General features: G+C 38.9%; 1 protein-coding gene across 7 annotated transcripts in view; it reads left to right on the top strand.

Moving 5' to 3' along the window:
* Nucleotides 1–27,005, top strand: part of SYT14 (synaptotagmin 14) — a 241,003-nt gene that overhangs the window by 155,949 nt on the left and 58,049 nt on the right. For all 7 annotated transcript variants that reach the window (XM_003273016.4, XM_003273018.4, XM_030813066.1 and 4 more), the window contains 2 exons: nucleotides 8,169–8,440; nucleotides 13,885–14,334. In XM_003273016.4, coding sequence (XP_003273064.1) covers nucleotides 8,169–8,440; nucleotides 13,885–14,334 — 722 coding nt within the window. The remainder of the gene's footprint in view (nucleotides 1–8,168; nucleotides 8,441–13,884; nucleotides 14,335–27,005) is intronic.

The raw sequence follows: 27,005 nt of genomic DNA, 5'->3' as shown, positions 1-27,005 counted from the left end.
TCTGCCAGGTTTTGGTATCAGGACGATGCTGGCTTCATAAAATGTGTTAGGGAGGATTCCCTCTTTTTCTATCGATTGGAATAGTTTCAGAAGGAATGGTACCAGTTCCTCCTTGTACCTCTGGTAGAATTCGGCTGTGAATCCATCAGGTCCTGGACTCTTTTTGGTTGGTAAGCTATTGATTATTGCCACAATTTCAGAACCTGTTATTGGTCTATTCAGAGATTCAACTTCTTCCTGGTTTAGTCTTGGGAGGGTGTATTTGTCGAGGAATTTATCCATTTCTTCTAGATTTTCTAGTTTATTTGCATAGAGGTGTTTGTAGTATTCTCTGATGGTAGATTGTATTTCTGTGGGATCGGTGGTGATATCCCCTTTTTCGTTTTTTATTGCATCTATTTGATTCTTCTCTCTTTTCTTCTTTATTAGTCTTGCTAGCGGTCCATCAATTTTGTTGATCTTTTCAAAAAACCAGCTCCTGGATTCATTAATTTTTTGAAGGGTTTTTTGTGTCTCTATTTCCTTCAGTTCTGCTCCGATTTTAGTTATTTCTAGCCTTCTGCTAGCTTTTGAATTTGTTTGCTCTTGCTTTTCTAGTTCTTTTAATTGTGATGTTAGGGAGTCAATTTTGGATCTTTCCTGCTTTCTCTTGTGGGCATTTAGTGCTATAAATTTCCCTCTACACACTGCTTTGAATGTGTCCCAGAGATTCTGGTATGTTGTGTCTTTGTTCTCGTTGGTTTCAAAGAACATCTTTATTTCTGCCTTCATTTCATTATGTACCCAATAGTCATTCAGGAGCAGGTTGCTCAGTTTCCATGTAGTTGAGCGGTTTTGAGTGAGTTTCTTAATCCTGAGTTCTAGTTTGATTGCACTGTGGTCTGAGAGACAGTTTGTTATAATTTCTGTTCTTTTACATTTGCTGAGGAGAGCTTTACTTCCAACTATGTGGTCAATTTTGGAATAGGTGTGGTGTGGTGCTGAAAAAAATGTATATTCTGTTGACTTGGGGTGGAGAGTTCTGTAGATGTCTATTAGGTCCACTTTATGTAGAGCTGAGTTCAATTCCTGGATATCCTTGTTAACTTTCTGTCTCGTTGATCTGTCTAATGCTGACAGTGGGGTGTTAAAATCTCCCATTATTATTGTGTGGGAGTTTAAGTCCCTTTGTAGGTCACTCAGGACTTGCTTTATGAATCTGGGTGCTCCTGTGTTGGGTGCATATATATTTAGGATAGTTAGCTGTTCTTGATGAATTGATCCCTTTACCATTATGTAATGGCCTTCTTTGTCTCTTTTGATCTTTGTTGGTTTAAAGTCTATTTTATCAGAGACTAGGATTGCAACCCCTGCCTTTTTTTGTTTTCCAGTTGCTTGATAGATCTTCCTCCATCCCTTTATTTTGAGTCTATGTGTGTCTCTGCACGTGAGATGGGTTTCCTGAATACAGCACACTGATGGGTCCTGACTCCTTATCCAGTTTGCCAGTCTGTGTCTTTTGATTGGAGCATTTAGCCCATTTACATTTAACGTTAATATTGTTATGTGTGAATCTGATCCTGTCATTATGATGTTTGTTAGTTGGTTATTTTGCTCGTTAGTTGCTATAGTTTCTTCCTAGTCTCGATGGTCTTTACAATTTGGCATGTTTTTGCAGTGGCTGGTACCGGTTGTTCCTTTCCATGTTTAGTGCTTCCTTCAGGAGCTCTTTTAGGGCAGGCCTGGTGGTGACAAAATCACTCAGCGTTTGCTTGTCTGTAAAGTGTTTTATTTCTCCTTCACTTATGAAGCTTAGTTTGGCGGGATAGGAGATTCTGGGTTGAAAATTCTTTTCTTTAAGAATGTTGAATATCGGCCCCCACTCTCTTCTGGCTTGTAGAGTTTCTGCTGAGAGATCAGCTGTTAGTCTGATGGGCTTCCCTTTGTGGGTAACCCGACCTTTCTCTCTGGCTGCCCTTAACATTTTTTCCTTCATTTCAACTTTGGTGAATCTGACAATAATGTGTCTTGGAGTTGCCCTTCTCGAGGAGTATCTTTGTGGCGTTCTCTGTATTTCCTGAATCTGAATGCTGGCCTGCCTTGCTAGATTGGGGAAGTTCTCCTGGATAATATCTTGCACAGTGTTTTCCAACTTGGTTCCATTCTCCCCATCATTTTCAGGTACACCAATCAGACGTAGGTTTGGTCTTTTCACATAGTCCCAAATTTCTTGGAGGCTTTGTTCATTTCTTTTTATCCTTTTTTCTCTAAACTTCCCTTCTCTTTTCATTTCATTCATTTCATCTTCCATCAGCGATACCCTTTCTTCCAGTTGATCGCATCTGCTACTGAGGCTTCTGCAATCTTCGCGTAGTTCTCGAAACTTGGCTTTCAGCTCCATTGGCTCCTTGAAGCCCTTCTCTCCATTGGTTATTCTAGTTATCCATTCTTCTAATTTTTTTTCAAAGTTTTTAACTTCTTTGCTGTTGTTTTGAATTTCCTCTCGTAGCTCAGAGTAGTTTGATCGTCTGAAGCCTTCTTCTCTCAACTCATCAAAGTCATCCTCCATCCAGCTTTGTTCCGTTGCTGGTGAGGAACTGCGTTCCTTTGGAGGAGGAGAGGTGCTCTGTTTTTTAGAGTTTCCAGTTTTTTTGGTCTGTTTTTTCCCCATCTTTGTGGTTTTATCTACTTTTTGTCTTTGATGATGGTGATGTACAGATGGGTTTTTGGTGTGGATGTCCTTTCTGTTTGTTAGTTTTCCTTCTACCAGACAGGACCCTCAGCTGCAGGTCTGTTGGAGTTTACTAGAGGTGCACTCCAGACCCTGTTTGGCTGGGTGTCAGCAGCGGTGGCTGCAGAACAGCGGATTTTCGTGAGACCACAAATTCAGCTGTCTGATAGTTCCTCTGAAAGTTTTGTCTCAGAGAAGTACCGGGTTGAATGAGGTGTCAGTCTGTCCCTACTGGGGTGGTGCCTCCCAGTTAGGCTGCTCAGGGGTGAGGGACCCACTTTAGGAGGCAGTCTGACCGTTCTCAGATCTCCAGCTGCGTGCTGGGAGAACCACTACTCTCTTCAAAGCTGTCAGTCAGACAGGGACATTTAAGTCTGTGGAAGTTCTTGCAGAGTTTTTGTTTGTCTGTGCCCTGCCCCCAGAGGTGGAGCCTACAGAGGCAGGCAGGCCTCCTTGAGCTGTGGTGGGCTCCACCCAGTTCGAGCTTCCTGGCTGCTTTGTTTACCTAAGCAAGCCTGGGCAATGGCGGGCGCCCCTCCCCCAGCCTCGCTGCCGCCTCGCAGCTTGATCTCAGACTGCTGTGCTAGCAATTAGCGAGACTCCGTGGGCATAGGACCCTCCGAGCCAGGTGCGGGACACAATCTCCTAGTGTGCCGTTTTCCAGGCCCGTTGGAAAAGCGCAGTTAGGGTGGGACTGACCCGATATTCCAGGTGCCGTCTGCTTCCCCTTTCTTTAACTAGGAAAGGGAACTCCCTGACCCCTTGCGCTTCCCGAGTGAGTCAATGCCTCGCCCTGCTTCGGCTCGCGCACAGTGCGCTTCACCGACTGTCTTGCACCCACTGTTAGGCACTCCCTAGTGAGATGAAACCAGTACCTCAAGCAGAAATGCAGAAATCACCCGTCTTCTGTGTCGCTGGGGCTGGGAGCTGGAGACCGGAGCTGTTCCTATTCGGCCATCTTGGCTCCACCCAAGTATCTGGAATGCATAGATTTATGCTAGCATAGATTTAAGCGTAGTGAAACGATAGTACACTCCACAGAGCAGCCCAAGAGCACGGGCTACAGAATTTTCTGGGGTTTAAATACCCTCTAGTAGTTTCCCATTGGTTACTTGGCTACATCCTGTGTAATGAAGGACGGGCCTGTGACCAGTCTGATTGGTTGGAGGAGGCGACCAATCAGGCTGAAGTGAAGTTACAGCGTTACACATGAAGACTTGGCTGGTCACCAGTCTGATTGTGGGAGGAGACCAATCAGAGATACTTCCCATTTTTCATCTGCCACACAGTGCAAAGGGAGTAGCCTCTGATCCTTTTGTTACTTGGGTGTGGAGAGGTGGGGTTTTACTTTTGATTCAGTTCTAGGAAGTCAGCATGGCCTTAGGTTTCCTGCCCTCGGACTTTATTCTCCTGCCTCATTTAGAAAACATCCTCTTCATGCTTCCAATCTGTGAAATGTATTGAGACTTAATTAATTGTTCAGCATATAATCAATTTTGGCAGATTTCCACAGGCACTTGAAAAAAAAAGAATTCTGCAGTTGTTGAATATACATCGTTTTTTTTTTAGAGCTGTAGTTCTCACCACTGTTTTAAAAGGTAAGAACCACAGGTCATATTCCCTGTGTGCACACATGCTGTTTTTTCTATGGTAAGAAAATACTTCATCTTGTTTTGTAGGTGCTATGCAATATGCAGATGGTAAATTAAAATGCTTAAAATATATCCATGCCTAAATCCTCTTATAGATATATCATTTATATTAAAATAGGGTTATGAAATTAGGTAATAAAGCAAGAACTAAAGTAATGGGAGGGCATCATCACGTGGTGTTTGATAGTTCCACTAGAAATTTCTTCTTAAGGTTGATGTTTACAGTGTAATTTCACAATAATAATATAAATTTTGTTACTTTATAAAATTATTTAAAAATTTTTCTTATATCAATTACATTTAAGCCAACTCTTAGTACACTATGTAGAATAAAAAGAGATTGCAAACATTTAAAAAGGAGGGATCTTCATAACTATATTTTTTAATGAAATTTTTATTCCACCTACATATGTGTGTTCTACACTTTAAAAAATAAAATACAAAAATAAAGTGAAAAGTAAAGATAAAGGGTGGTATTACTATTTTCAAAACTTGGAGGATATGGTGTGGCTAAAATACATTTTATATATTCACAGCTTTAATGTTGTTTCTCTCAAATCCAGAAAACAGTAGTGAAGTCTACCCGTTGAGCCCACTTACATCTTTAAATATCACAAACCCATTTTGTGTAACTTGTGCCTTGGTCTCTGGAGCAAGAGTTACACTAAATCTAAACTAGCGCCAGATGCCTAGAGCTCAGCTGTGAAAATACACTTAGTTGGCCCACAGCTAGGCAGGACCTAATATAAAAAAGCAAACCAAAGGAAATAAGGTGTAACATCATTACCAGACTGAAATTATACTGTGTTGGCATATCAAAAGGAACCTCAGAAAAGGATTATTATATCGAGGAAAAATAATAACCACAGACAGAAAAAAAATACTCTGATCAAGAAAACAGGCCTGGCGCAGTGCCTTATGCCTGTAATCCCCAACACCTTGGGATGCCGAGGCAGGCAGATTGCTTGAGCCCAGGAATTCAGGATCAGCCTGGGCAACATGGCAAGACCTTGTCTCTACAAACAGTTTTCAAAATTAGCCAGGCATGGTGGCTCATGCCTATAGTTCCAGCTACTTGGGAGGCTGAGGAGGGAGGATCACTTGAGCCTGGAAGGTCAAGACTGCAGTGAGCCATGTTCACTGGATCATGAACTGGATCATGTTCATTTTGTACCAACATTCTTTCTCTTTCATCCTCCCTCCTGGATCCTACATTGTTTAGGCATCTACTCTTTTCCATATAGATATGAAGAGTGAAGCTGGCCCCATCCCCAGCTTCAAATTTTGATGGCTTCTGATTAATTTAAGCCAATTATGGTCATCCCGTTTCTTCTACCAGTGATGGATTTAGGAATAGACATGTGATCCAGCTCTGTGCATTGAGATCTGTGAGGCAATATGCTCAAGACTTCTAGGAAAGAGCACCTCTCTTCTAAGAAAAAAGGTAAAGGAGTAGATGGTGTGCTGACTCCCAAAACCACTTACGCTGGAAAATTTTTAATTGACTTCGTGTTGCAGTATTTAGGTATTACCCTTTAATTCAGTGGCTAATTAAATATGTACTTTTAAAGGGGCAGAGGATGTCAGTTTAATGATTAATAAACTATATCCATTGAGAATATATTTGGAAACAGTAGAAAATCCAATTATTGTAGTTTTTTTCTTTTTCTTTAACAAATAGGGATTTGTCTCAGGCGTCAAGTTTGGAGGTAGGTATTTAGTGATGTTTCAGATACCCGGGCTTTTCATTTTCCTGCTTCTGCCTTCCTAGCTTTCATTCTCATACTTGTCACTGTATGGTCACAAGGTAGCTGCTGCTACTCCTCCAAGAAGGAAGCAGAGGAAAGGCAAAGGGACAAAGGGGCATGCCAGTAGAGTCTACGGGCTTTTATCAGGAAAACAAAACTTTCCTGGAAGGTTCACTCTGAAATCTGCTTAGATCTCATTGGCCACTCCTAATCAGAATGCTGCTTAGAAGAAAAAGAGGTTATGGATGGAGTCAAGTCAGTCTGCCAGCGGTGGCAGCCACACATACTTACCTACCACATAAATGGATCAAGCTAATTAACTGCCTAAAACCACTTGTCTCTTTACTGTTCTGGAATTCTGTGGGTTTTTTGGCTACGACTTGCAACATGTCTAATCTGTCTTCTTGAATTTAGCTTCAACTATATTAATTCAGCCACTTTTTTACTTTTTGCTTATGTTATAAACTAAAGTTAGTACAGCTGGCCCTCTATGTCTGTAGGATTCAACCAACCTCAGATGGAAAATATTTGAAAAAATGTATGGTTTCATCTGTACCAAACATATACAGACTTTTTCTTATTATTTCCCAAACAATATAGTATTACAACATTTACATAGCATTCACATTGTGTTAGACATTGTAAGTAACATAGAGATGATTTAAAGTGTATGGGAGAATGTACTTAGGTTATATGTAAATACTACACCATTTTATAACAGGTACTTGAGCATTTTTGCATTTTGGTATTTGAGAGGGAATGGTGGGGTTAGAACCAGTTCCCCACGTATACTGAGAGATGACTCTGTGGTCAGACTATTAGACTCACTAGGTAAGACATTTAGTTTTTCTTTTTTTTCACAATTGGGGCCTCTGAGCAAATATGTAAATTTGTGCTACATTTGTGCAAATTATTATTTTTCATTTGAACCAAGCATTTTGGTAATTTTTAAATGAAGCTTATAGTTCTTATGTAAACTTTTTATCTTAGGAAGAACAGAGGAACTATTGAATATTTGAACTGAACTCCATAACAATGATAATACAAACTACTATTTCAGGGTCCCTTTTGAGAAAAGAGATGCACAGTTCATTAAAAGAAAAAAAAAGATCAGTGTTTAAATTTAATATTTAGTATTGCATTCAGGATTTATCTACAAAGACTTAGCTGTTCTTAAATTATGTACTGGACTCTGTTTCCTTATTTCCCTCCTGCCCCCAACTCTGTCCTTGTTCACAGATATGTTTATTCTCAATCACCAAGATAAATCATTGAGGTAAAAATTAAAAAGATAATTTAAGAGTGAAAGAAAATGTGGTTTCATGTTAACTGCTAGAGGTAGAGATGTCTACTATAGACAAGATGGAGTCATAATTTATAAAGAATACAGACACAGATGTAGAGTGGGATAGAGTACCCTTAGAATGGAGAAGAGACAGAACACAGCCTCCAGTCTTTGCTACTTGATGGATGTTAGCAAACAGGGAATGGGCCTGATTCACAGTGCACCTCATTCTAGGATTCTGGATCCAGGACAGATGTAGAAAAACATTTCTGACACCGCTAGCTGAATGCTAGTTTAAGTTCATCTCAGTAACTGAAGAATGTAGGTGAGTTCTTGTTGAACATAGGTGAAGAACAAGCAGAGGTGTTATGTTTGTTTTTCCAACCATATTTGTATCGCTTTGACCCTAGGGTGGCCACAGATCATGGGGTAATAGATGAACTATGTATACATCAGGATTGTTTTGAGAGAGACAAATAAGCTGTTTAACTAATACTTACCACTCCCCCATTTTTATGATACATAACAGGATCTTTCTTCATATATGACTTTTATTTTTCCTAATCTTATTATGCAGGAGGCGAGGAGTGTGAAACCAGATTATTTTATTTGTGCCTCTGAACTAGGGAAAAAGAGAAGTCATTAGTAAATCTAATAGTTATGTTGCCATCAATTTTTTGATCCAGTTTTCAAAAGTTATTTACAATTATTGTAGACTATACTGCGTGTTGAGGCTAATTGGAAACAGTGACCAGATTCTTAATCATTATCAGGAAACTGCATTCAGAGAATGAGAAGAACACCCCCGCTGGATGAATTGCAGCCACCACCATATCAGGATGACAGTGGTTCTCCCCATCTGTCATGTACACCCTCAGAAATTGGGGACAGTAAATGTGAATTTTCCCACTGCAGCAACAGTCCAAGATGCTCATATAACAAGTGCCCAAGTGAAGGAAGCACAGGTCATGAAATAGAAAGTTTTCATAATAAAGGATATGAAGAAGATGTTCCAAGTGACAGCACTGCAGTCCTGAGCCCTGAAGTAAGTAAAAGCACATAGAAGTTTGAAAATGAATGTTATTTGGAGGATAATAATCCTGTGCTTCTCCTCTTGGTAAGAAGAATTGATTTTATCACTTATTCCTTTGTAACTTATAGTATCAGTATCCATCCTTAATCTAATCTTTATCCAACAAACTTATCAGGAATGTCCCAACTAGTCTTCAACTGCCCCCACTCCACAACCCCAAGCCCTACCACCAAAGGATGTTTTATTTTTTAACACTTTATATAAAACATTCTAGAATAATTTACCTATTTATTTCATCTTTAGGTTACTATTTGTATTATTTTTATTTTGGATTTTTTTACTATTGGGAGGTTACTCAATGTTTCACAAGTCTTTCAAAATAATCTTATTGTATTTTCATATCATAGAAAATGCAAGGGATAAATGATGATCAGCTTTACTAATGAAATTTGAATCCATGGCTTCATGCATTCAGAGTGGCTGGCTGGTTGAGCTTTAAGTTTACTTACTGTTTTGGAGCAAAAATGTGAAAATTACAACAAAAATAATTTTGTGGCAGTTTTGAAGTATTACTGTATTCTAAAAAGAGTTTGTTTTAATGTTTCTGTCATAATGAAAACTATATAAAGGCAATCTAAAGGTTTTATAAGTTAGTATTTAGATTTACTTTCAAGTTGTTTTGTTTTTGTTTTGAGACAGAGTCGAGTCTCGCTCTGTCACTCAGAACAGAGTGCAGTGGCGCAATCACAGCTCCCTGCAGCTTCCTCCCACCTCACCTTCCCAAGTAACTGATACTACAGGTGTGCACCACCACACCCACAACTTTTTAAATTTTTTTGTAGAGACGGTCTCTCACTATGTTGCCCAGGCTGGTCTCAAATTCCTGGGCTCAAGCAATCTTCCTGCTTCAGCCTCCCAAAGTGCTGGGTTTGCAGGCATGAGCCACTGCACCCAGCCTGCTTTAAAGTTTTAGATTGCAAGTTTTTACTGCTTTTGTTCCAGACAGCATTCAGTAATACTGAAATATGTCCATATTCTTACCAGATGAATTTTCAGATCTGCTGCCAAAATTAAATAATAGATGTAGTTTCCTAATACCCAGAACAATTAAGCTATGGATAGAATTTCCTTAATTTTAGGTTTTTCTTCTATAATTGTTAAAAATACTTTGTATCTGTTACTGCTTTTTTTAGTATTTCTAGTATTACAGTATCTGACCGAGAAGAAAATTGTACACTGGTATTTTAAGTTTAATATATCATTGTTTTATGATTTTTCATGATGAATGTTTCTTTGTGTTCCCTTACCTAAACAAATTTGAGACAGCTGTTTTGTAGCTTTGTAAACTACATATATAGCTCACAAGTTAACAGTGAAGCCTGGATTGTGGGATTAATAAACAACAACAATAATACCTATCACCACTTGTGTCAGGAATTTTGCTATGAGCTTTATGTAGTCTGCTCATTAAATTCTAACAACCACATCTTTAGGAAGTTATTATTTTCATTTTATAAATGAAAACATTAAGAGTCAGAGAGCTAAACAATTTGACCAAGTAGAAGCAGCTCTTAAATAGTGAAACTATAGTTCAAACCAAGGTCTGTCTGACTGCCAAAGCAGTGCTCTTAACAACTATATTATATTGCCTTTTTTGATCCAAAATGTTGTGTGAGAAATTACTTTGATTCAGTGGTACCCTCCAAACATTACCAGGCAAACTCTCTCAGAGGAGTAAAGCACCAAAGTAAGATGCTCAAATTATTGTGTGTGTGTGTGTGTGTGTGTGTGTGTGTGTGTGTGTGTGAGAGAGAGAGAGAGAGAGAGAAAGAGAGAGAGTGTGTTTTAATCCATTTCACATACAAAGCAAGAAGTAAGAGGAGCTAGATGAAATCAGAAATCCGTTAACACACCTGGGGATAAGCTGCAAGTGAGTATAGGTAGCAAGACCACACTGTGTGAGTCCTGGTTTATGCAGTGCCCATACATCCCGTCTCACTGTCTCTTTTCCATCAGCATTCCTATTTATGATGTAACAAGGACCAGAGTTGAGATTTGAACAAGGGTATCAAGAGCCAACAGCACACACTTGTTTGTTTTGTGGGAGAGATATAGTTATACTCCTGGCCACCACTGAAACTTGTCAGCCTACTAGGCAGTTGTAGGTTTTATCTGCATTTCTTAAGTAGATCACATGGGTGACAGAGCTGTCAGCCCAGAGGCTACATGATCGTGGCTTGTGCATTTCATCCCTTTCTATAGGTAACACTCATTTGATCCGTCAGATTTTCTGTTTAATCTTTCTTTGGCGTATGTTATAAGTGATTAACTATTTATATTTAATATCTTATGAATTCTGCCTGTGTCTCACAAGCTGTTTCTTTACTCACTATCTATAGTTATCACACACTGTGAGTTTTGTCCGTATTTCAGAAGCTGCTAACTTGCTATCTATAACCACTTCTTTGGAATTTCTTCCATCCTGCTTATTTTTGTGTCTTCTTGTAGTAGCATTGAATGTACTCAAACAATATAGCAAACGCACATTACAGAAATATTTAGATGTGAATGCTGATAGCCTATGCTAATATAAAATTCACTTTTGTGTTTTTTCAAGTTTATTTTGCATCCTTGTAATAGATATGTGTCAGATAGAAAATTCTCACTTTTCTCTTGGTTTAATCCAGGCTGTAGCTATCTTAGAGCCTATCCACATACATGATTAAACTGAGAGAGGAGAGAAGGTTCAGAAGAATTCCATGGGAAGGAGTTTATAAACGCTGTTGATGACCTATTGCTATCTAAATAAAGGTTTTTTAAAACTGGTCCCATACCTTGAAAGGAAGGATTGTTTGCTTATTGCCTATTTTCAGAATGCAGATAATGTCTTTTATCTGTCAATGTTCCACCCTTTCAACATTGGGTTTCATAAGAATTGTTGGAATGTTTGAAAAAAAAGAAAAAACAATCAGGAAGGCACCAAGAGAAGTAAAGTTCAAAAATAGCTATCTAGGACCTGATAAACATTTTTATTGCCTGAAAATCTTAGCTGTCATGATGTTATTTTAGAAAATATTTAATTGAAATACCAAAGCCATATAATTAATAATCTTTAATTACCAATTATAAAGTAGTATACATTAACACATTTTGCTCTAAACCGTAAATTTTTTAACAGAATAAGAATATGTTTTGATTTTCTCATACTAACATTAAAAACTGAATTCTCTTATGGGAATTTATTACTTCTCCCTAAGTACTGTTCTTCTGTTGTTTTTTTTCCTGCATACATTATACCAACTAGCATATAAGATTTATAAGACCAAGGACTAACTGGGCATGGTGGCTCACGCCTTTAATCCCAGCACTTTGGGAAGCCGAGGCAGGCAGATTGCTTGAGGGCAGGAGTTCAAGACCAGCCTGGCCAACATAGACTTTTGTCTCTACTAAAAATCAAAAAATTTAGCCAGATGTGGTCGTGTGCACCTGTGATTCCAGCCACTCAGGAGGGTGAGGCAGGAGGATCACTTGAGCATGGGAGGCCAAGGCTGCAGTGAGCCATGATTGTGCCATTGCATTCCAGCCTGGTTAACAAAGCAAGACCCTGTGTCAAAAAAAAAAAAAAAAAAAATTAAGGACTCATGTCTTTTTGGTTCTCTCTGCAGAAAGAAGCACTCTCCCGACCTAAAATAGGGGTTGGCACATAGTAGGTACAGTAGTTACAGTACATGTTAAGCTGCTACAACAAAAAGACCCCTCAGCCCCCACCAAATACAATGGCTAAAGAACATAGAAACGTAATTCTCTTTTGTTTAACAACAGTGCAGGGTGAGCAGGGGGCTTTGCTCTATGAGATTATTCAGAAACCCAGTCCCTTCCCTTCTGTTGCTCTGCCTTCCCCTAGGGTATTGTCCTAGTCCACATGGTCTAAGCTGACCCACACATCCTGTCTGTATATCTGCTTGTGAGAAGAGTGAGACAGAGAGTAGAGAGCAAGAATTTCTTATATAAACCTGATCTGAATGTTTCACACATAAATTATTTTTGCCTCCCATTGGCCAAAGCTGAGTCATGTAGTCCTGTGAGCTATAATAGAGGCACTGAAGTCTATAGTCTCTTGTGGATGGTGCTTTTTTTTTTTTTTTTTTTTTTTACACAAATTCTCACCCTGTCACTGAGGCTGGAGTCCACTGGCATGATCTTGGCTCACTGCGACCTCTGCGTCCCTAGCTCAAGCGATTCTCCTGCCTCACCCACCTGAGTAGCTGGGACTACAGGCACCTGCCACCCATGCCCAGTTAATTTTTGTATTTTTAGTAGAGATGGGGTTTCACCATGTTGGCCAGGTTGGTCTCAAACTCCTGACCTCAAGTGATCTGCCCACCTCGGCTCCCCAAATCTTGTGGGTAGTATTTCTAGCTAATACTCAGGAAGGTTTTGTTTTGTTTTGTTTTGTTTTGTTTCGTAAATGGAAAAAGAGAAGACTGAGATTCAGTAGTAGTCACTGCCACTCAAAATTTAGAAAATTTTAGAAATTTATTAAATTGGCCCACATTTTGAAATGAGAATTATTTAAGATTTATTAAAATACTTGAAGAGGCAAAGTGGTATAGTTGAAAGGTCAGAGACCTAGGTTTGACATTGTTGGTAACTAGCTAAAACCCCTATTATATTCTAGATAGATAGACTGGCAGGAATTTGAGACAATTACAGGAAGAATGGTTATAATTTCTTTTAATTTCATAACTAAAATGTACCGTTTCAGCCTTTCTTGAACTTTTAAAATGTGTGTTCTGCCATTTTCAGTAGTCATTAATGTTAGAAAATAATATGTTTTTAATTGTTTAGAAATTGAAGTAAATATAGTCTATGTTACGGAAAGTAAATATTTGACCGCTAATATTTTGAGACCTTTATTTATGCTTTCATATTTCACATTTCCATTGATTTTTAAGTCTAAATATCTTTATATTTTATTACAGATGGGGATGTTTTAGAACAAACTCTGAAAACGGAACCAAATTTTTCAATAGCATTATACTTTTATTTATGTTCTCTTTCTCTGCAGCCTGATACTGTGCTGTCAATGGCATTGTTTATAACATTGAAAGTAAAATGTAGTGGTTTTCTACAAAAGGAGCAGATATACCCACTAAAGGATATATTTTAAATTCTCATTTATAAAAACATACATCACACTTTCTCAGAATTGTAATGGTGAATATTAAATTCTAAACGTGTCTTTATTATCATAAGTTTTGAGTTTAACTTACTGCCTATACTAATCTCACTCTATAGGGTAGCTTTTGGTTGTAGTTGACTGTTAATTATTATTGTATTACTTTCTTTGTGGCAGAATTGTTTTCATATCTTCTAAAGAAATATCAAGTATTTATTTACATGCTAGGTTAAATAATTGAGTTAAAAACTCTAACATTTAAATTTTCTTTTCTTAGGATATGTCAGCTCAAGGATCATCTTCACAGCTTCCTAAACCTTTTGATCCTGAGCCAGAAGCTAAATATGGCACACTGGATGTGACTTTTGACTATGACTCACAAGAACAGAAGCTTCTGGTAACAGTGACAGCTGTCACAGACATCCCAACATATAACAGGACAGGTGGCAACTCATGGCAAGTACACCTTGTTCTTCTACCTATAAAGAAACAGAGAGCAAAAACCAGCATCCAGAGAGGACCATGCCCTGTCTTCACAGAAACATTTAAATTTAATCATGTTGAATCTGAGATGATTGGAAATTATGCAGTTCGGTTTAGACTGTATGGTGTACATCGCATGAAAAAAGAAAAGATTGTGGGGGAAAAGATTTTTTATTTAACAAAATTGAATCTTCAAGGGAAAATGTCATTGCCTGTGATATTGGAACCTTCTTACAATCATTCTGTGAGTATCTCATCAAATGGCCTGAATACAGTTTATGTTCATGGTTTATAGTATGCACAATTTTAAAAATTTTTAATCAAGCCAACAAGTTTGTCAGTCTATTTTTTTACATAGTAATCATGCCTTTACAAAAATACCTAAGCCCTGGATAGATAGATATACTTTTTCTTACCTAAAAAAGTTGCCCTTGAAGATAATTTGTGATTTATGTCTTTTATTTTATCGTTCACAGAGTTTTGGCCCAGGGTTTTACATGTTTTTTTTTTTGTTGTTAGCATTTATTAAATGTTTGATTATGAAGTCATCCAAACTCCTTGTAGAATTTATTATTATTTTTCCAGGTTAAAACTAGGCAATACATTAAGAAGTATCAGCCCCATATATTATTTGCTGTAGGGCAGAAAGGATTTGTATGTACCGCTCCCTAGGTCCTGACTGGATATGTTTCCAGAACTTCTGTGAAATTATTTTAAAATTTCAAAATAAATCTGGCCTCATTAGACTTTCCACCCTTTTTAAACAGATTGTGAAGTATTTCAGGAGAACCCTTAAGCTTAGTACTTTGAGCTAGTTCTCTCTTTTCTCTTTTTGTCCTCCAGATGATAATCACATATAAATCTCTCTGTCTTCATATTTTTAACTAAATTCCCACAAGGCATTGCAAATCACAGGAGAGAAATGTCTGCGCTGTTTATTTAAACCAGGGAGATACATTATGCCACATAGTTATTTAGATTATGAAAAAATCTGTGATATGCTATAAGTGTGCGTTATGGTTTATATTTATTCCTCTCTGTTATATTGAATACAAAACATTTTTTAAAATATAAATATACAGATTTTAGAATAGATTTATATTTTAAAATAAAGGTATACTATTTTAGTGTTGTTTTAAGCTTTTAAATGTGTAAGCTTTTACACATTTAACAATCAAGTAGTTTAGGGTCTCATTGCATTTACATCAGGCAACATTTTATGTTGTAATACCTTGATTCACAGTCAGCACCATACCAGTTTAACTAAATGATAACAATGTCTTTAAGTACAAAATGATGATGGTAAATATAATATATTCATATGGGTTTCTAGGATAAGACTTAATTTCTGTTGGGAAAATTGATAACTTGTTATCCTTTTAAATTTTCAGAATTATTTTTGGGAAATGCCTTTTTAAAATAATAGCAGCTTAAAAGAGGGGAGAAAAAAGAGCACAGGCAATATTTCGGGGGGAAGAACAAATTTTTCATAAAATTTAATAATCTACAGTTATTAATATGATTTCTAAACTTTTTCATTATTTGGTCTGAGTGATCACTAGTTATTCTGTGGAAAATACATCCTTATATAGAAATAACTCATTTAAATTAGAAGAGAAAGACTCTGTCATCCAGAGGTATGTAATTTATCTGTTCCCAATTATGTTTTAATTACATTCATTTCACAAAGAGAATGAAGCTATAGAAAATAATACTGTCTTATCTCTGTTCAAACTAAGCAATTTTTTAATGGACCTACATTACATGTGTTAGCTTCTAGTCATTGATTCTGTAATCTTTTTCTGCCAACCAGTACAATAATTTCTGAGGAAAAAGTGCTAAATAAATAGCTTGTAAGACATAACATTTCTTTTTTTTAACTTTTATTTTAAGTTCAGGGGTACATGTGCAGGTTTGTTACATAGGTAAACTTGTGTCATGAGGGTTTGTTTTACAGATTATTTCATCACCCAGGTATAAAGCCCAGGACCTAATAGTTAATTTTCCTGATCCTCTATCTTCTCCCACCTGCCACCCTCTGATAGGCCCCATTGTCTGTTGTTCCCCTCTAAAGATGTAACATTTATATTTGAATAAAACTATCCATCTTCTTTCTGCCCTTTCTCTGTGTTGACATGCTTCTCAAATTCAGTACCCTGTATTTAACTGTTCTTCTTTGTTGCTTTCCTTCTTTCTCCACCTTCTCAAAATCTCATTGGTTGCTTTTGGCTTCTGTGCTATCAGTTGTTTAGTCGTTAAAATATACCAGTAGAATGTATATATTCTATATATACTATAGTATTAATGTTCTCTCTGCTTAAGTTTTAATATTAACTTTGTGGGGAGATCTTGTGATTGCAGTTTACTTGGGTGAGTTTGGCTCTAATTTTTGTAATATGCAATAATATATCTGTAAGAGATACACTCATAATTAAACATTTGTTCTAGTTGCCTTTTTTCCCCAGAGTCAGGGTCTCACTCTGGCAAGAGTCAGGGTCTCACTCTGGCAAGAGTCAGGGTCTCACTCTGGGAAAAGTCAGGGTCACCCAGGCTGGGGTGTAGTAGTGCAATCATGGCTGACTGTAGCCTGAAACTCCTGGGCGTAAGCAATCCTCCCACCTCAGCCTCTCGAATAGCTAGGACTACAGGCGCACACCACCAGGCCTGGCTAATTTTTTTTTTTTTTTTTTTTTTTTTAGAAATGGGGTGTTGCTGTGTTTTCCAGGCTAGTCTTGAACTCCTGGCCTGAAGCGATTCTCCCACATCAGTCTCCCAAAACGCTGGGATTACAGGCATGAGGCACCATGCCAGGCCTTCTAGTAGCTTTTGAATAATCACTTATTATTGTTGTCATTTTTATTGTAACTTTTGGTAAGGAAAAGTTTTAATCCAGCCAAAGAACTTGCAAACTACCATTAAAACACATTTAAACTTACAGTTTTTTTCACAGGTAATAATAGGAAAATAGAATTTTGCATATAAAATTTAATTTTATAGCTAGTTTTGCAGGAACTGATTGAGAGAAAAAAAAGACCAATGTCACCAAAATGACTTTCTGAGGACTAAACAGTGAGTTTCCCTGAGAATAAGATTAAAGTTTAACATTAAGGCTGGGCACAGTGGCTCACGCCTGTAATCCCAGCACTTTGGGAGGCCGAGGCGGGCAGATCATGAGGTCAGGAGATTGAGAGCATCCTGGCTAACACGATGAAACCCCGTCTCTACTAAAAATACAAAAAATTAGCTGGGCGTGGTTGCGGGTGCCTGTAGTCCCAGCTACTCGGGAGGCTGAGGCAGGAGAATGGTGTGAACCTGGGAGGCAGAGCTTGCAGTGAGCTGAGATCGTGCCACTGTACTCCAGCCCGGATGGCAGAGCAAGACTCCGTCTCAAAAAAAAAAAAAAAAAAAAAAGTTTAACATTAAGATACAGTTTGAAGTGTGCCTTCTTGATCATTGCATGATAGAAAATATACTAAGAGTTTAAAAAGCATAATTTCTTTCTACTGACTAGCCATGTAAACTAAGTAAATCATCTGATTATTTTGGGCATCAGGTTTCTCATTAGTGAAATGAGAGGATTAGACCAAGTGATCTCTAAAGGCCTATCCATCTCTGATGTTGTCTAATTATGCTAGTATATACTGGGGAAGGAGTTAGGTAGGAACAGAAATTGGTGAATTTTAGGTGAGTTTTGTATGCTTGATATGACATTTTGTGGCAGACATGTATTATGTTTTCTCTTCCACCTTTTCAGTAACTATCTGGGAATAACTATGTCTACCTCCCTAAGGTAAGCCATAAAATTGACTTTCCCCATCTTACTGGTAGATATGGCAGGAGCTGTGTGACCTAGACTCTGCCACTCATACTCATTTTCAAGAAACCTCGATACAGGCTGAACAAAGAAGCAGACACTGCACTCAGATCATGTGTCCTTGAAGTTGATGGTGGAGGTATGTGGTGTTCAGAGGCAATAGTAATTTTGTTATAAAATAGCTCTGCTGATGCGGAGATGGTATTGGTGCTGGGCCACTAACAGTTGCAATAGAGGAAAGTCCTTGGCAGAAAAGAATCCAGTGAGAGCAGCAGGTTTTCCTCACCTGACCAATTCTGTAGTATGGTTTTTAGACTTCATTCTTGAGAAGCTTAACCATTAACTTGGTTCTTTATTCATCCCTAGTCCTTTAATAAATTACTACTCCACTTTATGAGTCAGAGTTAGCTTCTGTTGTTTTCAAATAAGAATCGTGAAATAGCCATATGGTTTACTATTTACTTGCTTTAGTACTGTCTTATGCCAAACTCAGTAGCTAGAATGTTTTCAGTTATCCTTCCTACCATGGTATATATCCCTCTCATAATTTGAACTCTTATATACTCAGCTTTGTTCAGATAGCACTCTTTCTTAGTATATAACCCCAATTAATTTCTTCACTTGCATTTTTGGTACTACATTACTCTCTGTAGCAGTTGCATAAAATAGCCTTTCCCTTTTTCTTCATCCTGGTTTTATGTCTAATTTCAGCTTATTAGATTTGTTAATATTATTGTATTTATTGATTAATTAATAATGAAACTCTATTCTTTCTCTCACAAACATACACACAACCCTTCCTGTACAAACAGTACTTAATTAGCCTGATCTCTTCAGAGTGGCTAGCAATAATAATAGTGATGCTACCTACACATTGGACAATTCTCAGAATATAGGAGTCTTTATTAAATCCTGGTTTATTTTCATTATTATATATATGGTTTTTGGTGAGTTGCCTTTTAGGAAAACTGATATTTGACAAAGCTGTGGTGTGTTTCGTCTTGAAATAAGGTTCTCTACATTAATAGATGAGCTGCAGGCGTACCTGTGAAGTTTTTTTTCTGTAGACAAATGGTTCTTGAAGTATGATTCCTGGACCAACAACATCATCACATAGGAACTTGATAGAAGTGCAGATTCTCAGTCCCTCTCCGAAACTTTCTGAATTAAAACTGTGAGGGTAGGGCCCAGCAATCTGTATTTTAACAAGCACTGTACATGAATCTGATATACATTAAAGTTTGTGAATCACTGCTTTTGACCAGCGTTTGCAAACTATGACTTGTGAGTCAACTCTGGCATGTAGCCTGCTTTGGTAAGGTCTGTTGCTCCTCTCTGCAAAAGCAGCATAGATTACCACTCTGTTGAACTCAGGTGTGGCCAGGTGACCTGCTTTTATCTTCTGCTCGTAACCTTTAAGAATCAGAATAATGCTTTCACTACTATGGAAGTGTGTGTGGAAATGGAGTCTCTTTGAGCTTTGAAGGAAGCCTCTGTTGCCAATCCAAAATCGATATGTTGTATAAGGAGGAAGTAAACCATTGTTGAATTAAGCTGCTGAGAATTTGGAGTTCTCTGTTACTGTAGCATAATCTGCCCTGGCTGATAAAACATTTGCTCTTCTGACTAAGGAATACATTAACCCCTGCGGTCGAGAATCAGATGAAGCAGGTAATATAGTTTGGATGTCCCCTCCAAATCTCATGTTGAACATGTTGAAATGTAATCCCCAATGTTGGAGGTGGAGCCTGGTGGGAGGTGATTGGATCCTGGGGGCAGATTTCTCACGAATTTAGCACCATCCTCTTGCTGCCGTCCACACGATAGTAAATTATTTCTCATGAGATCTGATTGTTTAAAGGTCTGTGGCATCTCCCCCTCTCCCTCTGTCACTCTTGCTCTCTTCATGTGACATGCTGCTTCCATTTTCACCTTCTGCTGAGAGTAAAAGCTCCCAGCGGCCTCCCCGGAAGCTGAGCAGATTGCTGCACCATGCTTGTACAGCCTGCAGAACTATGAGCCAATTAAACCTCTTTTCTTTATAAATTGCCCAGGTATGTCTTTATAACAACATAAGAATGGCCTAACACAGCAGGGAATTGACTAACACAGTTGTCTACTTCTGAAAGAATCTAAGGCACCATATGTGTTGCAGATTCGATTACCTGGGAAGCAGACTCTGAGAGGGAGTTTAGTGTGCCAAATGTTTGTTAAGGAGTGCTCTTGGGATTCATACTTATAGAAGAGGAGATGGAAGCAGGATTGGGCAGAGAGAAGTCAAGCTGCAGTGCATGCCCAAAGACAGTCTTAGCCAACCCCCAGGGAATTCTGGAACTAAAATAGTCCTTCAGAGTTGTCCCCATTTGGGCTGAGATGGCCAGGCCTTTATACCCCCATCAGTCAGTCATTGCATGTTGGTTGCCACTTGTATTAGTCTGTTCTCATGATGCCAATAAAGACATACCCAAGCCTGGGTAATTTATAAAGGAAAGAGGTTTACTTGACTCACAGTTCCACAGGGCTGGGGAGGCATCTTGAAACTTACAATCATGGCAGAAGGGGAAGCAAACATGTCCTTCTCCGCATGACAGCAACAGGAGAAGTGTCAAGGAAAAGGGGGAAAAGCCCCTTATAAAACCATCAGATCTCTTGAGAATGAACTTACTCTTATGAGAACAGCATGAGGATAACTGCCCCCATGATTAAATTATGTCCCACAGGGTTCCTCCCATGGAGGCAGGATTATGGGAACTACAATTCAAGGTGAGACTTGGGTAGGGAAACAGCCAAACCATTATCATTCTGCCCCTGCCCCCCTCCAAATCTCATGTCCTCACATTTCAAAACAAAATCCTGCCTTCCCAACAGTACCCCAAAGTCTTAACTCATTCCAGCATTAAGTCAAAAGTCTAAGTCCAAAGTCTCATCTGAGACAAGGCAAGTCCCTTCCACCTATGAGCCTGTGAAATAAAAAGCAAGTTAGTTACTTCTTAGATGCAATGGGGGTACAGGCATTGAATAAATACACCTGTTCCAAGTGGGGGAAATTGGCCAAAACAAAGGGGGCTACAGGCCCCATGCCAAGTCCAAAATCCAATAGAGCAGTCATTAAACCTTAAAATTCCAAAATGATCTGCTTTGATTCCATGTGTCACATCCAGGTCATGCTGATGCAAGAGATGGGCTCCCACAGCCTTAGGCACCCCTGAAAGGGTGACCTTGGGTGAGGCAGTTCTTTACAGTTGAATCAGTTCCTGAAGGGACTGACATTGAAGGCTGTCTTGCAACAGCCCTCCTGACAGCTAGGGCAACAGTCTCTTCGTAGATACATAGGGAATTATCTATTGACAATTACAATTGTCAACTACAATTCAAGGTGAGACTTGGGTGGAGAAACAGCCAAACCATATCATTCCACCCTTGGCCCCTCCCACATCTTATGTCCTCACAATTCACAACAAAACCATACTGACATTTGATTGACAGTGCATCACAGTGTCTGTCTATCATAGCTATAAATCTGGACAGTATAAAAAATACTGTATTTGATTTTTTTAACTGAAAGGCAGACATAGGGCAGATGGGAAGAAATGTAAGAATGCTAATATGCTAATGTAGTTAAGAAAAATGACTAACCCTCTCCTATTTAACTTAGAGAAGGATTATTTAGAAAATAATCAGCAAGGAAGAAATATTTATGTAAAGTTCAACTATTCATTTTATTTCATTTTTTCTATTAAATTTATGTAAGGTAAAATGGATTTTTAAATAAAATAGCTATAGTTTGATCCTATTTTTATAAAAGTATTTCTATTCCTTTTTCTGTTAGTATATATTCATAGAATGATGCCTGCAGGATGTTTACCTAATAGCAATTTATGAATGGTTTAGGTTTATGGTGATTTTTTTTTACTTCTATCTTTGTTTATTTCTGTCTTTGTTTATTTATGATAATCATTTGTCAGTTAAAAAATGGAGGGTCAGAAAGGGCCAGGGAATTTGGACCCTGGTCAGTTTGGTGGGGATGAATAAGTAGATAAGTTTCTTGCTGGATTATTTAAGATAAGTGAAGGGATGGGAGAAAACACAGGACCACAGTGAAAACTTACATTTTCTTAAGTTCTAATCATAGAGGGTACTTACTATTTTCTTAGATGTCTGTATTTCATTAAATCTGGCTCTCGCTTATACTTCTGTGTGAACACAAGCAGTTCTGGAAGTAGACATGAGAGTACATGATTGTCTTGGGTGATAAGAGATCTTCAGGAACCCCCAGATTTAAAAATTGGAGAAAAGAGAGGTAAAGTAGGAAGAAAGAGGCAATAAGAGATCATGAAAGCCAAGCATGAAGTCCATGAAGGAATAATCAGCTTTGTCAGATGTTGCTGATGGAAAGAATAATCTGAATATTAAAAACTGTGTGTTGGATTTAGGATATGGAAGTCATAGATAGCTATTCAGGGGCTAATTTGGATATTGTGAAGGGGCTAGAATCCAAACAAGAGTGGCAGTCATTTAGACAATTTTTTCACCAAATCTGGCTATAACAATAGGAAGAAAGAGAGAACAGTATTTGGAAAGCAAGGGTTTAGGGAGAATGTTTTTGAGGTGAGGAGAGCCTTGGGTATGTTTAAATACTAATGCAAATGATTTGATTAAAAAAAAGGACAAATAACTGAAGAGAGCCATTAATCAATGTGTTTGGGATATAAACAGAGAGGCAAAAGTGTTAGAGTATTTTCAAGGATTTATTTAAATGGTAGATCATGAAATGAATAAAGAGAGAAGTGAAGCCAGAAAGGGGATCATGGGCAGGAGAAGTAGAAAGGTTAGTAGACTGAAAGTCCCAAGGATATCAAGAAAGAGATGTGAGAGGAGTAGCTAAGCAAGAAGTGTTGAAGGATGGCAGACTGTGGTTGAAAGGGGAATGTTTTCAGTTCATATGATGCGGAAGGAGAAGGGTCCAGAGTGTGATGGTGGAAGTGGGCATCTGAGATAGAGTAAAAGGTACAATTACTGGAGAGGGATAATTGTCAAAAGGGCTAGGTTCTTAGATAGGCTGAGTGGATGCTGAAGTTACAAAAGATGATGGCAGAAGTTGAAGTATAAAAGAAGGTTGAATCCAGAATCAAATTTACAAGAAAAAAAACAACTCCATCAAAAAGTGGGCAAAGGATATGAACAGACACTTCTCAAAAGAAGACATTTATGCAGCCAACAAACATATGAAAAAAAGCTTATCATCACTGGGCATTAAAGAAATGCAAATCAAAACCACAAGATACCATCTCACTCCAGTTAGAATGGCGATCATTAAAAAGGCAGAAAACAGGCCTGACGTGGTGGCTCACACCTGTGATCCTAGCACTATGGGAGGCTGAGGTGGGCAGATCACAAGGTCAGGAGGTTGAAACCATCCTGGCCAACATGGTGAAATCCCGTCTCTAATAAAACACAAAAAATTAGCTGGGCATGGTTGCGTGCACCTGTAGTCCCAGCTACTTGGGAGGCTGAGGCAGGGGAGTCGCTTGAACCTGGGAAGTGGAGGTTGCAGTGAGCCAGGATTGCACCACTGCGTTCCAGCTTGGCAACAGAGCAAGACTCCGTCTCAAAAAAAAAAAGACAAAGAAAAAACAAAACAACAACAAGAAGTCAGGAAACAACAGATGCTAGAGAAATAAGCATGCTTTTCCACTGTTGGTGGGATTGTAAATTAGTTCAACCATTGTGGAAGACAGTGTGGTGATTCCTCAAGGATCTAGAACCAGAAATACCATTTTGCCCAGCAATCCCATTACTGAGTATATACCCAAAGGACTGTAAATCATTCTACTATAGAGACACGTACACATGTATGTTTATTGCAGCACTGTTCACAATAGCAAAACTTGGAACCAACCCAAATGCCCATCAGTGATAGACTGGATAAAGAAAATGTGGCACATACACACCATAGAATATTATGCAGCCATTAAGAAGGATGAGTTAATGTTCTTTGCAGGGAAATGGATGAAGCTGGAAACCATCATTCTCAGCAAACTAACACAGGAACAGAAAACCAAACACCACATGTTCTCACTCATAAGTGGGAGTTGAACAGTGAGAACACATGGACACAGGGAGGGGAACATCACACACTGAGGCCTGTCAGGGGATTGGGGGTTAAGGGAGGGATAGCAAGGAGAAATACCTAATGTAGATGATGGGTTGATGGTTGCAGCAAACCACCATGGCACGTGTATACCTACGTAACAAACCTGCACATTCTGCACGTGTATCCCAGAGCTTAAAGTATAATAAAAAATTTTTTTAAAAAGAAGATTGAATCAAGGACCATTTTTCTCAAGGAATAAAGAAGAAATGTTCAAGGAATGAAGATGAAATGTCCAGGAGGACAAAATAGGAGGACAGGATGATACAAACTTTAAAGGAAAATAGTTGTTCTTTTCCACAACTTTTAGCGGAGCAATGCTTGAGAAACAGCAGAGAACTTTGCTTCCTGATCTTGAGTCACTTGGGATATGAGGGAATAACCAGAATGAAAAGTCAAGAGGGAGTGAAGTATCCTCAGGGAAGAATTCCGTTTCAATTAAACAAGGTGTTGGGAGTCCAAAGCAAAGACTAAAGTTCTAGAAGAGTTTATCATAGATCACGAGTACCAAGGAGACATAGTAAAGGATTATACTAAAATGTCAATCTCAGTCATAATTTGATTCTATTTAAATCTCAGATTTCACTACAAGCCTAATTTAAATCATATCTTCATAGAAATGTATTAGATTGTTATTATTATTCTTATTTTTGAGACAGAGTTTTGTTCTTGTTACCCAGACTGGAGTGCAATGATGCGATCTTGGCATACCACAACCTCTGCCTTCTGGATTCAAGCGATTCTCCTGCCTCAGCCTCCCGAGTAGCTGGGATTACAGGCATGCGCCACCACACCTGGCTAACTTTGTATTTTTAGTAGAGATGGGGTTTCTCCATGTTGGTCAGGCTGGTCTCGAACTCCCAACCTCAGGTGATCTGCCCGCCTCGGCCTCCCAAAGTGCTGGGATTACAGGTGTGAGCCACCACGTTAACATAAACCATTTAACTTATCTATATAAACCCAAAATCCAGTACTAATTTTCACACACGTCCGTGTGAAGAGACCACCAAACAGGCTTTGTGTGAGCAATAAAGCTTTTTAATCACTTGGGTGCAGGCGGGCTGAGTCCAGAAAGAGAGTCAGTGAAGGGAGATGGGGGTAGGGCCGTTTTATAGGATTTGGGTGGGTAGTGGAAAAATTACAGTCAAAGGGGGTTGTTCTCTGGTGGGCAGGGGCAGGGGTCACAAGGTGCTCAGTGTGGGAGTTTCTGAGCCAGGAGAAGGAACTTCACAAGGTAATGTCATCAGTTAAGGCAGGAACCGGCCATTTTCACTTCTTTTGTCATTCAGTTACTTCAGGCCATCCGGATGTATACACGCAGGCTTGGGCCCAGAGGCCTGACATTCCTGTTTTCTTAATAAGAAAAATAAAACAAAATACTGTTGAAGTGTTGGGCGGCAAACATTTTTGGGGGTGGTATGGAGAGATACTGGGCGATGTTTCTCAGCGCTGCTTTGAGCGGGATTAGGTTCCGCATGTGAACCTAGAGTGGGAGAGATTAAGCTGAAGGAAGATTTTGTGGTAAGGGCTAATACTGTGGGGTTGTTAGAAGAAACATTTGTTGTCTAGAATGATTGGTGATGGCCTGGATGCGGTTTTGTATGAATTGAAAAAGTAAACAAGACACAAGGTCCGAATAATAGAAGGAGGAAAACAAGTATTAAAGGACTAAGAATCGGGAGGACCCAGGACATCCAATTAGAGAGTGCCTAAGGGGGTTCAGCATAATTACTTGCTTGGTTGGCAAGTTTTTGGGTTCTATCCTTAACAGAGTCCTCCTTTTTAAGTTGGAGGCTGTGAGGTGAGGCGTGTTTTTAAAAGACCATTAGTCCATTTTACCTTTCTTGAAGATTGAGGGCGGTAAGGGGTATGAAGGTTCCACTGAATACCAAGAGTCTGAGAAACTGCTTGGGAGATTTGACTAGTAAAGGCTGGTCCATTATCAGACTGTATAGAGATGGGAAGGCCAAACCGAGGAATTATGTCTGACAGAAGGGAAGAAATGACTGCAGTGGCCTTCTCAGACCCTGAGGGAAAGGCCTCTACCCATCCAGTGAAAGTGTCTACCCAGACCAAGAGGTATTTTAGTTTCCGGACTCAGGGCATGTGAGTAAGTAAGCAGTCCCGGGCAGGGGCAAATCCCCGAGCTTGATGTGTAGGGAAGGGAGGGGGCCTGAACAATCCCTGAGGAGGAGTAGAATAGCAGATGGAACACTGAGAAGTGATTTTCTTGAGGATAGATTTCCATGATGGAAAGGAAATGAGAGGTTCTAAGAGGCTGGCTAGCGGCTTGTAACCTACATGGAAGAGGTTATGAAATGATGACAGAATAGAATGGGCCTGTGAGGCTGGAAGGAGATACTTTCCTTTGTCCAAAAACCATTTGCTTTGTGTCGGAAGAGATTGATAAGTGGAAGTTTTAGTGGGGGAGTATTTGGGAGTGACCGATGAGAAGGAGAAAAACTGACAGTGAGGGACAGAAGTTGGAAGCTAGTTGCTGCCTTAGCTACCTTGTCAGCAGAAGTGTTTCCCTGAGCAATGGGATCTGATGCCTTTTGATGGCCCTTGCAGTGAATGACTGCAGCTTCCTTTGGAAGTAAAGTGGCCTTGAGAAGAGTTTTTATTAAAGAGGCATTAATGATGGAGGACCCTTCCGTAGTGAGGAAACTTCTTTTTGCCTACATAACAGCATGGTGGTGCAGGATATGAAAGGCATATTTAGAGTCAGTATAAATATCGACATGTAGTCTTTTGCAAGAGTGAGGGCTCGAGTTAAGGCAATGAGTTCGGCTTGCTGAGAGGTGGTGTAAGGGGGCAGAAAGTATATGCATCAGGTTTGAGGAAGAAAATAGATTTTGCAAGTTATGAGAACTGTAGAGAGTGAGTTGAGCATAGTTTTTGATTTTGAGGGCCTCTAAAAGTATTAAAGCAGTGGCAGCCGCTGCACGCA

This window comes from Nomascus leucogenys, chromosome 5 (assembly GCF_006542625.1).
Source record: "Nomascus leucogenys isolate Asia chromosome 5, Asia_NLE_v1, whole genome shotgun sequence".
NCBI classification, from domain to species: Eukaryota; Metazoa; Chordata; class Mammalia; order Primates; family Hylobatidae; genus Nomascus; species Nomascus leucogenys.
The sequence above is the reverse complement of the archived record's forward strand: the minus strand, read 5'-3'. Positions and strand labels throughout refer to the sequence as shown.